The sequence below is a fragment of the Mesitornis unicolor genome, unplaced genomic scaffold (assembly GCF_000695765.1).
Source record: "Mesitornis unicolor isolate BGI_N332 unplaced genomic scaffold, ASM69576v1 scaffold1228, whole genome shotgun sequence".
Taxonomy (NCBI): Eukaryota; Metazoa; Chordata; class Aves; order Mesitornithiformes; family Mesitornithidae; genus Mesitornis; species Mesitornis unicolor.
In genome coordinates, this window is record NW_010202301.1 from 1,981 (window position 1) to 17,654 (window position 15,674).

General features: G+C 41.6%; 1 protein-coding gene across 1 annotated transcript in view; it reads left to right on the forward strand.

The window, feature by feature from the left end:
• Positions 1-4,439: 4,439 nt before the first annotated feature.
• Positions 4,440-15,674, forward strand: part of ATXN7 (ataxin 7) — a 35,174-nt gene continuing 23,939 nt past the window's right edge. Inside the window, exon 1 of the mRNA XM_010190332.1 lies at positions 4,440-4,542. Within this exon, the coding sequence (XP_010188634.1) occupies positions 4,440-4,542 (103 nt within the window). The remainder of the gene's footprint in view (positions 4,543-15,674) is intronic.

The window sequence follows — 15,674 nt, forward strand, 5'->3', positions numbered from 1 at the left end:
CAGTTTTGCTTTCTCTTCCTCTCTTTCAGTTTTCACTCCTTGTTTTTTCAGTAGTGGTGAGCAGACTTCTGCAAAATAGGAAACTTGTGTTGTGGCCTCTGCAAACAGCCAGGATTGGGACTGCTTTGACCCTCTTCGTCTAGGGTTTACTGTCCTGGAGGAGATCTTGACCTCACTGGTTTGGGTGGTATCTAATTTAATTCCTGTTGTCTTATTAGATGCTAGGATAGATGGGCTGTGCAGTGGTCCTGGTCTGAAAGGGGACAACCGGATTTGTAGGAAATCTAGTAAATTTTGGGGGGTTTAAAAAGGAAATCTAATAAAAATTTGCAGTGGAGGTCATTGAATCTGGTGGCTCAATAAACGCAAGTTGCCAAGCTGTTCTCTAGATGCTTGGTTTTTAGCCAGTTTTATTCCTTCTGTTGTCTGTGATGTTAAGGAATAGAATAGAGAGTACACAGACACAGTTACTTGTAATGACCACAGGTGTGACTTTCTGTAGTGTAACTGTCCTGGAAGAGAATGCTGGGATTAGTAAGAAATTTCTAGGTTATTTACCTGCTTCTGCATCCCTCAGGAGAAGAGGAGATGGCAGCTCAGTTTAAGAATGTTTTTCAGAGTAGGTATGATGAGCTCTGTGTGTCTTGATGTGTGGTTTGCCAGGTTGTCCATTACTGCTCTTCCTTTTTTAGTACAAAAGATGATATATTGGCCTTTTCCGAATAAGCAGCATTTTCCTTATCACATGCTCAACAACAGTGAAGTTAAGATATCCCAGAATTGCCTACGGCAGAGGCTTGATTTGGTCTGGGTGAAGAGTACAGCGATGTATCACTTAGAGTTACCTTTTTTAAAACACTGTAACAGTTACATTGGAAAGGAGAAGTGAATTCTGGAGGTCACAATGTTCGGAGGTTTCATACTGTGGAGGTAAATGGAGTTGTTTTTCTTTATAAGTTTTTATTAGTTCTAGTAATGCCATAGTAGCAGCTCCTGTAACAGTATTTTTGTGTTGCTACTGTATAAATACTACATTTCTGGAAAAATAAATTGAAAGTTTGAGGTCTTGGTTTTAATTTCTAGTTTGACCTTGAAAAACATTCCCAGATGGAGAGAGTTAAATGAGCCAAGCTTGGAAAGAGGAACATATGAATCACGGTTGCTAGGCTTTTCCTTGAGAGGCAAGGGCTTTACATTTACAGTGAAGTATTTCAAAAAGTAATCTTTAAACTCGGAGGAGCAGTGCATTTGAAATGACACTGGTGAAATACTATAAACTTCATTAGACTTTTAAATAGAGAATTTGCATGTCATTAAATGAAATAGGTATAAAGTATTAGACGTTAGAATATCAGCTGCAAGACTTGCGAACTTTCATCAGCGGTTGAGAGGGGAGCAGAAAAATTAGGCATCCATCTCCTGCTCTCGGCGCGTACTTCTTGCGTAAGAGCTGTTCTGTGTGTTATTATTTAATGTTTGCATGGTCTCATTTGTCATTCTCATAACAGTGCTATATAGTTGTATGACCTGTTGGAACACAGAAACTTAAATAAGATTTCCCTGAAAGCTGCTCTTGTTCTGCTCGACTGAAATGTCAGTGAGACAGCTTAAATGCGTGGGCACTTCCCTGCCTGAGACAGGCTTCTGGGCTGGGAAGTGTGGATTTGGGTCTCTTCTGGTTACTTTAACCAGAATCTTGGCTGGGTCACGCTCCTTACAGTTTCAGGCCCATTTTTAAAACTAATGTTCATGTCTCTGGGAAGTATTGATACCATGTTTTGCCCCTAGTGTCTGGTCTGTGGCCCTTGTGGGCTGCTTTTGTGTGTTCCTGCAGTGCTGAGTTGGGCTCCAGTCTTATCTGGGGCCCTATGGCATTCTCTAACTAAAGGATTTGATAATATCTGTTTTAAATACATGCTTTGATGATAAAAAGCTATAGTTTATTTGACCTTATGTGAGAAAACAAAAGGAATTGCATTGACGACTCAACCCTCACTGCTCCCTTGCTGGTTTGGTTTAGGTGCCGCTCTGTTATCACTGCTGCGGGGGTAGAAGATTTTACATGGATTTGTGTGATGACTTCCTTTAAAATCACGGTTGTGGTCTTGGGTGTCCAGCAAATCCTTTTTTCTGTGTCAGCTGGTTTCACTTTTATAATGGTTCTTTATGAGCTTGTGTGTTTCCTCATATTTTGGGATTGTTTTCTGTCACTTGGAGCTTGGATTTGAGAACTCTGAAGATGTGCTTCACGATGTAAAGGACGCTCAGAATTTATTCAGATTTCTTGGGGATCTCCAAACTGAAACAGGAAAGCATTTTTGTTTACTTCAATTTCTGACAGCGTGTTTCACTTCTAGTTTTAAACTGCAGCTGTGTATTGCCAGCAAATACTGATAAAAAGATACCTAAATAGAGTGAGTGCCATGTCTCAGACCAGTGTCTTGCAAGAGTCTGAGAAGTAGGTGATCCTTTCCTCCTGTTAACTGTTACTGTAAAGTCTGTGAATCCAGCGTTGTCCGAAAGGCAGGGTTATGAGCGCAGGTTGCAGGGTGTGGATTTACACCTGGTTAGACATTACACAGTGGTAGCTGCCCGTGTGCTGTTGACAGCGTCAATAGCAGGCGGTGCGCGCTGCTGCTGTCCCATTCATCGCCGTGTATCGGTAGGCAAATGGCAGTGACCCTGCAGTGTTTGCTTGCCGTGTGGAAACTTTTACACAGGCATACCCAAAGAGCTCCTAACGAAATGCAAGCCATGACGTTTAAGTTTATAATCACAGAAAACAGATAGCAACAAACAGAAGTTTCTTGTTCCTATCTGATCCCCCCAGCATGTATTTACTAGTTTTCCCTAGTTTGCAGTAAGCTAGGTGTGCCCGAGGTCTTAATGCTTTTAAAATAAATATCATATAAGTAAAGAAGCAAGAGTCACTACTTAATGAAGTGCAAATCTGACATTTATTTATTGAATGTAACCTCAGTTACCTGTGATTTCGGTAAGTGTAGCTCTGACCCATCGCAGCCATGTCAGATGTCCTCGGTTGTTTTATTTAAAGTCCAACTACAAAATCCGGTTGCTGCTGTTATTGCAGGTATGGTGCTTAATTTGAGTGTAGCACTAATAGGGTTTTTTGAAAACCTATTTTTTTAAAAAGAAACGTGATTAAATTTTGATGCTGAAGATGCTGCAAAGGGAGCCCTTAATTCTGGAAGCGGATCAGAGTGGACGTGTCCTTTTGTCTGCAAGGAGCAAAGTGGGGTCCGTGGGGCTCTGCAGGGCCGACAGTGCCGCTCTGCCAGCGCTACCTTGTGTCGTGGCACAGCCACTCCGAAAACGCAGCCCCCTCACTTCATCTCGTAGCTGGTGTTCTGTTAATGAGCAAACGTGTGGGTGTTGGTAAAAATACACAGAGTGGCTTTAAAACAAAACTCTGGGGTCAGCTCTAGCTCAGAGGTAAATAAGTTTCACTTCATTTCTAAGTTCCTGTTAAGATAAATCTATTACTTGTATTTTTAATTTTTTTTAAGAAAATAAGTTTTCTTACATCATTTTTAAACGTTTAAATAGTGTTCTAGATCCCCTAGCCATGTGTTTGGCAAGAATGAATTTATACTGTTATGTTTGCAGTTTCCTATTTTTTGTCTCCTAATGACTGAATAACATTTGTAGTTCTGTGAATGTACTAGACCTTTAAGTTGTGTGGTAGATGTTGTGGTAATGCTCCAGTAGTCTCTGAATGCAGTTTTAACTGTTAAGCTTTGTTCTTAAGAAACTGTGTTCTTAACACCAAAACTGTAGAAACTCGTTTTATTAAGAAGTCTGCAAGTATGTGTGTTATCTGTGAAATCCACACATGCGCTGACGTGCTGTTATCTCTATTTCTCTCTCTTATATAGCTGTTACACAGATCTCTGGCAGCAGATGGCTGGACTACAATGCACTGTTAAACAAATAAAACCATTAGGCATGTAATACTGCCTGGTAAACGACTGTGTGTTTGCAATGGTTTTTAAAAATTAAATAGAAAATAAAGTTCATTTTTTTAATTCATGTAATGAAATGGGAATAAAATCCAAACCCTTTTCAGAACGCATAAAACATCCCCTCTTATGTTGTGTTTGTCATTTGAAGTCAGTCTTTTTTTATTACATTCTTGCATCTGGTGTAAGATAATCAGTCCTAAATCATTTTTCTAATAGATGTTTTCTGCAAGTAATCGCTCATTTTACGTTTATCTTTGTAGGAAGATTTTTTTGCTTTTGTAATACTCCAGCACAAAATTATCTATTGCATTATGTGCTCTTTTCCCCTCATTTTCAAATCTGATACAAATGTATTAAAATAATGATTCAACACTAGTGTCGTGGCTCTGTAATTAAACTGTTTTTCAATAATTGTCAGCAGCTGAGAGATGCCGTTTTGTCTTTTTGTTTTTAGATATGCCAATATTTGGTCTTTGCCCGGCTCATGATGATTTCTATTTGGTGATGTGTAACCACTGTAATCAGGTCGTAAAACCACAGGCATTTCAATCACATTATGGTAAGTGCTTAACTATTTTTAATAATTAAGGGTGAGGTTAAATCAGGATTAAGCCTGGCAATTTTTTTTTTTTTTAAATTTATGGTACATAGATCATTAGATTATAAATAATGTCAAAGAACGTAACCTGTGTTTAATCATTTGGTATACGTTGTAATGCAGTTACGTAAAGATCTTGTTCCTTTTAATTTTTTAATGTCTTCTCGAAATACTGCATACACAGAGTTCGATTTTGAAATGACATGTATAGTGTGTTTCACAGACGGTTTGTGTCGTGTTTGTGTCTGTGTGTGTCATTTCTCCTTGTGTATTTACACGGATTATTTTTACGTGTGAACTGGAGCTAAAAGCTAAGCTTACACATTTTGTTGTAAAACGTAGCATGCTTCCAGTGGCCAGTAAGCTTGCTTATTTATTTTCAGAAGTATCAATTGGTATTTGTTTTACTGGCCCGATGGTTTTGTATATAAACCATGGGAGGAAGCTCTTGTTGTGTTGGTTGGTGTTTACAGAGGACTGAGAAGACGTGAAGTGCTATGCGAGGCCAAGCGCTCCATTACTTCCTGCAAACCTCGCTGGGGGACGTTGACAGTTCTCCTTCCGCATTCCTCTGAAGCCTAGAAATTAATCACAAACAGTTTCATGCCAATATTCAAACAGGAGGTTTTGAATATTCAGCTTGTTGTTTCTGGAGAAATTTGGATGTTTCCTGACCAATTCATAAGATGATTTCTAACCACGTGCTGATAAAAAAAGATGGGCAAAGCATCTGCTGAACTACTCCTTCCTCCCTCTGTGTGTGTGCTCCCTTTTTCCCTATCCCAGTGCACCTACTGATTGCCTCAGTGTTTAAAAGGATGGCAAATGCTGGATGTGGGTGGGGAGGCTCTTCTAGTGTTGAGAACAAGGGGGAACTTTTCTTGCATCTTAAGTACTCCAGCTCTTTGGCAAGAAAAGGCATACTGGCTTCTGCTGCTTCCTAGGAACTGGGAAGGGATCTTCCTATGCTTTGCAGAGGGTGAACTTCTTATCCTTTCCACCTCTCACCAGGGGTTTTGTGTTACAAAACCTTAGGGATGGTACCCCTTCCCTCGTGCTGGATTTCTGCAGTCGTGATGCACAGTGTCTTGGAGAAGAATCAGATGACTCTTGCGACATAATTCTTACTAGTTTGGTTGTTACTCTGTGGATGGCAATAGTAGTAGTGTGTTAAAACCTCACAGTTTTGTGAACTTAAGCTTTTCTTGCTGTGGTTGTTCTCAGCCATTGCATCAGCTGAGAGCAGATCCACCCCTTGCCAGTGTGATTTCTCTCCTGTCACTGTATATCAGTTTGGGAAGGCCAGTAAGTCCTAAATACCACATGGAATTGATTCTGACAGGTACAAATCAATGTATGGGGCAGGGCAGGCTGGTGCCCAGTTCTGAGTGTTGGCACAGTCAGTCTTTCATCTCAAGGTCAGTAACAGGGAACGGGCTCGGCTTGGTGGTGATGGAGAGCTGTGGTGTGTTAAAGCCTCACAGTTTTGTGGACATAAGTCTCCAGAGCTTTAGGGAGCCAGAAAAACAGAAGGGCATCAGCTTTTCTTACTGTGGTTGCTCTCAGCCATTGCATCAGCTGAGAGCAGGTCCACCCCTTGCCAGTGTGATTTCTCTCCTGTCACTGAATATCAGTTTGGGAAGGCCAGTAAGTCCTAAATACCACATGGAATTGATTCTGACAGGTACAAATCAATGTATGGGGCAGGGCAGGCTGGTGCCCAGTTCTGAGTGTTGGCACAGTCAGTCTTTCATCTCAAGGTCAGTAACAGGGAACGGGCTCGGCTTGGTGGTGATGGAGAGCTGTGGTATCTGCAGACACTTTGGGTTGTCTTTCTGAAGTTAGCATGTTGTCACCAAGTACTGTTCGACGAATGGGTGTCTGTGCTGTAGGAACCAGTGTTGCAGTTGCTGGTAGCCTTGTGGGCAGATTGAAGAAGCGGTTCAAGAACTGAATAGGGATGGCATTGGACCATGGACATGAAAACGTGGGATGCTGCTTGTACCAGTGTTAAACTTGTTATGCAAAGTTAGTTTGAACTTTCCTGTAAGCACTACTTGCAATTTAAAAGTGACAGAGTGAAGAGAGATCTACAAAACGAAGGTATGGAAAATATTTTTAAAAATAACTACTCGTGTAATATCCCCATTCTGTATCGTGTTGTAGGAGCGTGATCTCTAAAGATGAAACTTTCTCTCAGGTAAACCTCACACCAGTGACAGGCTCATACTTTGAGAGAAATGTAGAAGGAGGATGGAAATGGGGAGGTTATTCTTAGTATTTCTTCAGCCCATTCCGAACAATGAGGACGCTCGGCGAGGGCTGCGGTGTGCAGAGGAAGCAGGCGGGGTCACTCTGATGAGAAAAACAGGCTTGGGTGGGGTGAACGTCATTAAAGGACGTTCGTTTGCCAAACTAATCACCGCAGCAAGGTAAGAAGGCTGACTCGGTGATTTCGTGTGGCGCTGGCTCTCGCTGCTATCACCCTTCGCATTCCTGAAATCCCTACCCAGTTGTCCCTTGTTTTACCAAATCCAGTGTGAAAGCTGAGAAATGTGGCAGGTGATTGATTACCAGGCAATGGTGTACTTTTCTTTTATTTTTCACGCAGTGTACTTCAGGAGAAGGAAGTTGCTGAGGCCCTCAAAACACACACTTCTTTTAAAACAAAAAGGGCACTATCGTGATAAATAAAACAATCTTTGGATTCATCACAGTCCATTTGCCATGAGTTAGGTCTTTTATTTGTGGCGTTATTTCAGGGATTGATACAGGAGAATTTACTTCCAGTTCTGAAAACTTGCAGTGCATCAATGAAGCTGTACCTTTTTGTGGTGTTCTTAGGATCTTTTAAAGTTATTTTTAATTGTTACCAGAGGACCAGTAATCTCTTAAAATATTCTACAACTCCTGGTGGTATGTGTCGCCTGTACTTGCTGTTCTTTGAAACTTGTCATGTGGGATTTTGTTTTCTACAGTAGTAGAATATGCTCTTTTAAAATGTCACTTCTGTCAAAGGAACGCTAAACAAACTATTAGCTAAACCTAATGAGCTAATTAATTTCTTCCAAAGCATATTTGTGATAAACTACTTAACTAGGGAGGCTGAAAGTGCATTGCAGGACACATGCTGGGTTTTTTCCCTGGACCACAAGTAGTCAGAAACGATTTGTGTGTAACCTTATTCATCAGAATATTTGACCTCTTTAGTAAGACACTTTATTGATACAGATAAGAGATTTTTGTATGTGGCTGATGCTTTTATATTTCATGGGTTTTACTGGAAGAGATATTAATTAAAAATTGAATTTGACTTTTTGAGGCAATCCAAGCATGCGTTTGGAGTATGAATTGCCATTTTAGTAAGGTGTTCTGGACTGTTGGTGTATATGTACAATAATTTACTTGTTAAATCTGGTGTGCATAACATGTGTAGGTTAATTTTAAAAGTAATCTAATATAATGAGATATCTGAAGGCTGCTTGTGGTGTATATTTATATGGTATACCCCAGCAAGATGGCAGTGATGCTGGAGATCTGGCGGGGCAGGAGCAGCCCAGCTGAGGAGGAATCGTTTCAAGACAAATCCTCTGTCCTGTCAGATCTCAGCTGCTTCATTTGTGGGGCTGCACGAGGGATTTAAGTCCTTTATTGCTGGCATTCTTGCTGCTGCTTTCATGGGATCAACATCTTCCTTTGGCTAAGATCAGTTAGAGGTGAAAGGTGGAAAAAAGAGATGATGTTCAGGCATTTGGTCTTGTGGGTGAAGCACCTGAAATTGCTTATCATGATGACCTATTCTGAGAAAACACAGTACTTTTCTCCTGCTGGAGTATTTCTCTGCACTGTGGATGATCGTGTGCCAGCCTTTTCCATGCCATGTGGATATGTATTTAAATCAGGTATATTTTTTGCGTCCCCGCACAGTTTCCTCTCCTAATATATAAAATCTTACAGCAAAGATGACTGCTGCCTGTCAGATTGCTAACTCACACTTCTTAAGCAGTGGGATGTGCCTGTGCCCCTTTCATTTCCTTTCTCTCCTTCCCACAAAACGTGCTAGGTACAGCTCTCGCGCTGCCCCCAAAGGTTGCTCTGTGAGGAAGCCATCACAACAGCTATTTCAGGTTGTTCATGGAAACCCTGAAGTGACGTGGGTTTTGGGGCCGTATAACCTTTCATTGGTGTTTCAGCCGTTCTGTGGGTTTATCACATCTCCCTGTGGTTTTCAGCCTCCTGTCAGAGGAGAGATGCTGCTCTGCACCATCTGGGCTGCTCTGTGGCTCAGAGAGGAGATAGCTCAGCAGAGTGGAAGTAGCATCCGTGTAGGGCTGTGGGACTTCTTCATTCTAATTTTTCCTAGGTTTAGTGTGTTGTTTTGGTGGTGTTTGGGGGTTTTTTTGCAGAGTTTTGTTTCCTCTGTGCCTTGGTTTCCATAAATCCAAAGTAGGGTTAAACTCTCAGCAACAGTAATGAAGGCTACCTATAAAACTGAGAGAGCCCGTGAGTCATGTAGTGATTGTGAAAACCATTCATACAGTAGGTACTGGAAAGAGCTGATGATGGTGTGCTGGGCCGTTGAGTCATTAAAAAGCTACGACTGGTGTTTTAATGAACTTCCATAGGTCTGGCGTGCAGTGGCAAAGGTGAGCAATGCTGCGAGCTTTGCTTGCTGCTGCTCTGTGAGCTGCTGGGGGATCGCTTTGGCATTTCGGTTTCTGATCAGTGCACGTTTAAACCTGAAGTGTAGGACTCAGAAATGGAGTAATAACACAGATTTACAGGTCTCTTGTGAGTCTCCTTCATCCCACAGCGTAACCGTGCTCCTTCCTCCCTCAGCCAGCTCTCACACCCACCATTAGGTAGCAGGTTTACTGGCTTGGCTAGGCTAAGGGGGTTTTTTGGTGTTGGTGTTAAGTGCTTGGGTTGTGATGTTTGCTGTGATTTTAATTGGGATAAATGATCCGTTAACTGTCCCTGCTAATTCGCTGTTGTATTTCGGATGTTTTATCATTAGTAATTAAAGTATTACAGCCCCTGCAGCATTTACATATTTGATTTTTCTCTAGCATACTGTGAACTGAATATAAACTTGTCCTACCCTCTTTCTGTTATCTCAAATTTGGCATCAGTGAATTGTTCTGAAAAATCTGACATCGGTATTTAGTATTTTTAGGGTTTATTTTTGAAGTTGCACAGATGTTCCCTCTTTAGAATAGAGTGTTTAGCATGGTTTACCAAGTCAAAGATAAAGAGTCTGTAGGAACAGTGCAAATAGGAAGAGAAAGGAATGTACTGAATCTGGTTCCAAAGCCATTGGACCTGAGGACTGGGGGGTTTGTTGTTCAGTGGGGTGGTTTGGTTTGGTTTGGTGGGTTTTGTTGGGTGTTTGGTGGGTTTTTTTCTCATAGATTGCCAGAGCTCATCTGTGTTTCGGAGGAATAAACCTTCCTTATGGCCTGCATACTTTTGGCAGCAAACAATTTGTTTCGGTCATGAAGTGTCCACTGTTCTCTGATGTCTTTTTAAAGCAATATGAAAGCGTTTGATAGAAATCGTAGGAATTTTCTTGGATATCAGTAATCATCTCTAGTTGGTCTAATAACCACAATAAAACTTGAATATTACGTGGTGTGTCACAGATGTGCTGGATGTGCCAAGCACATTGCCAGACGTGCACAGGTGGCATTTGGCACATTGTGGCTCGAGTTAACGTCTGTGATTTCACAAATTATCATTGGCAGCTTCAACAGCCTCTGCTTTTAAATACGGAGTCCCCTCACAGTAGTTCTCATAGCCCAGATTCCAGCAGTCGGATTTTAGTCCTAGTCCAGCAGCAACTCGTTTAATTCCTTCTTGGCAGAGATTTCTGAAACTCTGTAGCTTTTGCAAGAGTCATCTTGGCCTATTCCCAGAAGGGAATGGGCTCAGAGGTCAGCACAGGATTCATTTCAGACAAAACCCAAACATTTCAGCTGATTATTTAGTTTCTTTTTTAATGATGTATTATATAAAAATAAGTATTACCACCTGGAAAGAAACTGTGTACATATATGTAGGGTTTTGAGCTGTGTACCCCAAAGCTGAACACCAAGCGTGCCATTTGGCACTACCAAGTTCTGCTGTGCAGATGTGCAGGAGCAGTGAGGCTGGGCGCTGTGGTTCGCTGTCACATCTCCACGTTCACGTGCAGAAGGTTATTTTAGTCAGTGTGGTGGCTGTGGTCTTTGTTTATTGCACAGGGAGTCTGTTGGAGAAGTTGGTGGCAGTTTTTCTAGAAAAACTTCCTCCTTTTTGGTGGGTACATGGATTTGTCAAGCTCTGGTTGAAGACCTAAAGCGATTTTAAGAATCTGCTAACAAAAAAGGTGATGTTCAGCTTCAGATATAAAAAATAAATTGATTGTTCAGTTTACCACTTACTGTGTAACTCGGGTTATTCCACCTACAGCACCGTGTATGCTAAAATAGCACAAACTTGAAGTGCTGCGGTGTGCTTTTGGCTTTCCTTGCCTTTGGTTAGCATGAATTGAATTACATGTTCTGCTGTAGCAGAAAATCTAAATGCAGAAATCCTTGTGTTTTAATACAGGGTATAATTTTTAAAATTATTAATCTATTCTTAATTACATGTTTAAGTATTTAAAGCAAGTCTAACATACAAAATTATCCATGGGTTCCATGAAAAACCTGCTCCTTTCTAGTGATCTCCTTGCTCGGTGTTTAGAAACCTGGACCAACTGCTCCCTTTTCAAGGTAAACATTGGTGGGGGAAGAACAAGTGGAAAGAAAGAAAACCAGAGATATTTATCTTTATGGGAAAAGAGGAAGCGGTGCTGTGTTCACTGTTGCTTACAGAAGTAGTTGCTCAGTGAGCAGGGGATCAGTTAGTGTGTTGATCAGTAAGATGTAAAGGGAGCAAGTTGTAATAAAAAGTAGCTTTTAAGTATTCTTGACTAGAGCTTCAGTTTGGAAGAAGCCAGCTGGGATTGCATCAGGTCTGTGATTAAATATGATTGACAATGAGAGAGTTAACTGACCTAAAGTCAATGTTAAGTTTCGTCATTCAGAACTCACTTTGAATGATGAAACTGCACATGGAGCACAGCACAGCTCGTAACCATCGCTTCAGATCTTCGGCAGGTCGAGGGAAGGCCGTTCAGCCTCTGCTAACGTGCTCCCCATCCTTGGGAGGTTTCCTTCGCAGCTAAAAGGCCCTTTCTGGGGCTACAGCCACTTCTTGGCACTGGAGCTGGGCCAGAGGAGGTGGCACAAGTCACAGGGACCGGCCATGGGCACACAGGGCTCAGCACACAGCCCTGGGCCGAGTGTGGGAGAACGGAGCTGTGGAGTTAGGAGTAGTTTAATTTCAAAAGCTGACCACGTGCAGATCAATTATTTAGAAGGACTTCCTCATTTATTTTTTGGTGAGAAGTGTACGTTCTCATGAACTGTGTAGATTATTCCAAGAACTGCAAACCTCAGATGAACACCACGGCGCGTTTTGATTCCAGGGAGAAGTATTCTGGGAAGCTTGTAAAACAAACTTGAGTATTGAACTGTCACCAAGTAAATAGTTAGGGGTTTTTTTCCTTTTTTTTTTTTTATGGAAACACGTAGTTTCTAATTGCACAGACTGTGCCCTCTCATACCCCCAGCCAGCTCTAACTGCCACATTTGGAAGAGAGACGACTTGCACGTAGTCTCTTGTTCTCTGCAAGTACAGCTACTGAGGTAAAGATAGGAAATCTCATCAGTAACCATCAATTACGTTAATTTTTTTAAATTGTTTTTTTCAAGGCGCTGCTGCTCCCAGCTCAGAGCTGTGCAGCACCGTGCTGGGCAGCAGCGGGCAGGAGCCTGGCAGCTGGGGCAGGGCTGGTTGAGCACAGCTGGAATTAAGTGGTTTTACAGCCAGGGTGGGGGTGTGTCCGAGAAGGGGAAAAGAGAGCACACGGGGGAATAGCTAAAAAGGGAAACGCAAAACAAAGAACTTCAGTGAAACGTGTACAGAAAGAAAGAGATGAAGACAATAAGGAGGAAGCTAAATAAGGAAGGTAGGGGAAGATGGCCTTACAGGAGGGAGAATGGAGTAGGTGTGAGGCTGGTTTTGTTATTCTGTATTGAGGGGTGAAAAGCAGAAGAAAGGAGGAGAGGTTTAACAGGGCAAAACAAACCAACACTTTTTCTCTAGTTTTTCCTCAGTGTTTTGGCAGCAGTGCTCTTAGTGTGGTTTGTGTAATGTCATGGCATTCTTGGTTTTAACACATTTTGGGTTGGTGTAGGGGAGAACGAGTGTGCCTTATTCCAGACATATCCCCCAGCTTTATCAGGCACTGACCGTCAAGGAGAGACGGTGGCTCAATGCATGCATGTGCACTTAGTCATAGGTTATCTTATGTCTGTTTTCTTACACGTCTCTTTTGCTGTTTCTTGCTGGGCTTCTTGGTTTAAAAATTCTCATTTTCTGTACTCTAAATAGTAATTTTCTAAGAGAGTAGGAGATGCACAGGGTGTGTGTGTAGCTTTCACGCAGCTTTTGCAGTAAGAAGGATGCTCACCAGTTCTCTACAAGTGGAGAGAAAAGGAGGCAGCGTGCTTAGGTGGAAGAAATTCACCCATGCTGGACCGACATAAAAGCAGTGTTTTGTACCAACTTCTTCATCTGCCGCCTCAGGAAAAGGGGACACTGCTCTGAAAGCTCTGTTCTCACCTACAGCAGTAGCGCAGCAAACGGTAACCAGGTGTGTACGTGAGTGTCCTGCTTTTGGAAACACATGAGACAATGTTAATCTTGTCAAATTAAAGGAAATCAATAGCATCTTGGGTTTAAGCACAGTCACAAAGTGTGCAGGCTGCCTACTTTACTTAGGGATTATGTCAAGTAATTTTCACCTTTTATTTACTCATTTTTGATGACCAGTTTGCTGACATTTTAAAAACAAACTTCCAGGTATTGACACAATATTGTTTTATTTTGGTTTTCCAGGCAATGTGATACATTTAAAATCTAGCATTTGATACACAGAAGCCTAGAAACTGTGTTTCTGAGATATTACCAGAAGAGGGAGCGTATAACACTTTGTATGAAATGAAACCTGTAAGTTTATTGATGAATAACAACCAATACCCACATGAGTAAAATAAGTTTAACAAAAATACAGCTGAAATTCACTTTCAGAAGAGCACGGTTAATGCCAGCTTTTTAAGCTTCTCATTGGACTTAATTCAGTTTAACATGAAATGTAATAATTATATCCATATATACTGGGTAATTATATCCAAAGTAGATGGTCTTGAAGTCTGTTCAGATTCCCATATATTTCTAACAGAGATTCACACAGTTTTTCAGTAGCAGTTTTGGATTAGCTCTTGCAGTACCCAGCTCTCATAAGAGCTCCATAACAGTGTGAAACTTGAAAGCAATTACAAATATCTTTTAAAAATATAGAAAAAAAAGTGCAAACAAATAGATAAGTATGATACAAAAATTTACCTAAGTCTGTGATGATGGTATTGACTAAGTAGACCATCACTGGCTATCTCGGGCAACAGCAGCCAAAATACTTCCAAGCCATATTATCTATTGATGAAGCAAACCCATAATGTAGTGCTTATAGAGAAAATCAGTATTTTTGCTCTATAAATTATGTAGATCTTCCTCCAGTTGTCATACAACACGACAACAGGTTAACCCTTTGAACAGTAGCAAAACGATGTAGGAGAAAAAGCTATCAGTGCCTCTCCTATGTAAAGTCCTAATAAACCTCGTATGTTCTGCTGCCTCATACAATTTCTGTGATATCTGAGAGTGCTGCTGGCCACAAAGATTGCAGTTACATTTTAACTTGTTTCCCCAGGTTGTATTAGAGAAAAAAGAGCCATCATCAAGAGGCTCTTGTCCTCTTTTCTGTTCTGTTTGCCAAATAATGAGTTGCCTGTGTTGGGATGAAGCTCTCACTCTTTACACTGGTTTGTAAAGGATGCAATTAGGCCAGGCTCCTGGAGAGTTGAAGCAGTTCCTACATAACGGAGTTTTTCCTTGTTGTTTGGCAAGATTGTCAGAAAAATCTTTACCTCCCACTTCTGTATCGAGTAGCTTTTCAAATGGAAGCCTTTTCTTTTAGCCACATCACCACCTTATGTTTCTACCCCATAGGATTTTCTTCCTCGGCTGAGCAGAGGCTGTGTTGTGCTGTGTCCTCTGTGCGTGACCCCACAGGTTGTAAAGACCCTGTTTGTTGTGTCTGGCAGTGGGAATAGCCCCTGTTTCTGCAGTGGGGTACAGCTCATTCTAGGGGCTAGGTAGAAGGTGTACCCCTTTCAGTGTGCCCTCCCACCTATGAATCTGCAACTTTCAGCTGTTTGTGGGTTATTTGAAGAGCTGGAGTTGAGCTAACCACAAGTTGTGTGTGATTTACTTTGGTAGTTTCAAGAGCTGTTCATCATTGTCACTAGGCAGTCACGTAGAATTCATGGCTCCTCTCCTTGCTGGGAGGAAAATTGCCTGTGTCTCCTTTGTTACTGTGTGGCTGAAGTCAGCATTTGAGTTAGTAGGCTAAGCATTTTGATGTGGGCTGGACTTAGTGAAGGGATGGTTTTCATTTCTTTCACTTTTCTAGATCAGAATGAGCTTTGCAGTGCTCTGCAACGCTCTGGCCCTTCTCATCATTGGCATGGGACTGGCTAGCACTCATTTTCTTCAGTTTCATTTTGGCTTGCAGCCTCTGACAAGCCACGCGTAGCCATGTATATGCCTGGAAGAGTGCCATGTTGGCCCTCTCCTGGCCTCTAAGGTCAAAGGAGAGGTTTTAAAACCACCGTAGTTCAGTTCCCTGCCCATCATAGTGCCATGTATTTTTTGACCAAAGGTCATCGTGTGGGTCACAATGCTGTCCACCAGCTAGCTCCTAAAAATACCCATGTCTGCTTTGATTGCTCAAGAAATGGTATAAACTGATATATTTGCAAGCTATTGTAAGGTTTGATATCCAACATCTCACTTGGCTCAATTGAGAATGACAGCTGGTGTCTCTTCATTTTGCTAGTGGCCTGTTCCTTTCTCTGTCCAGCATGCTTTCCATAGGATCGATC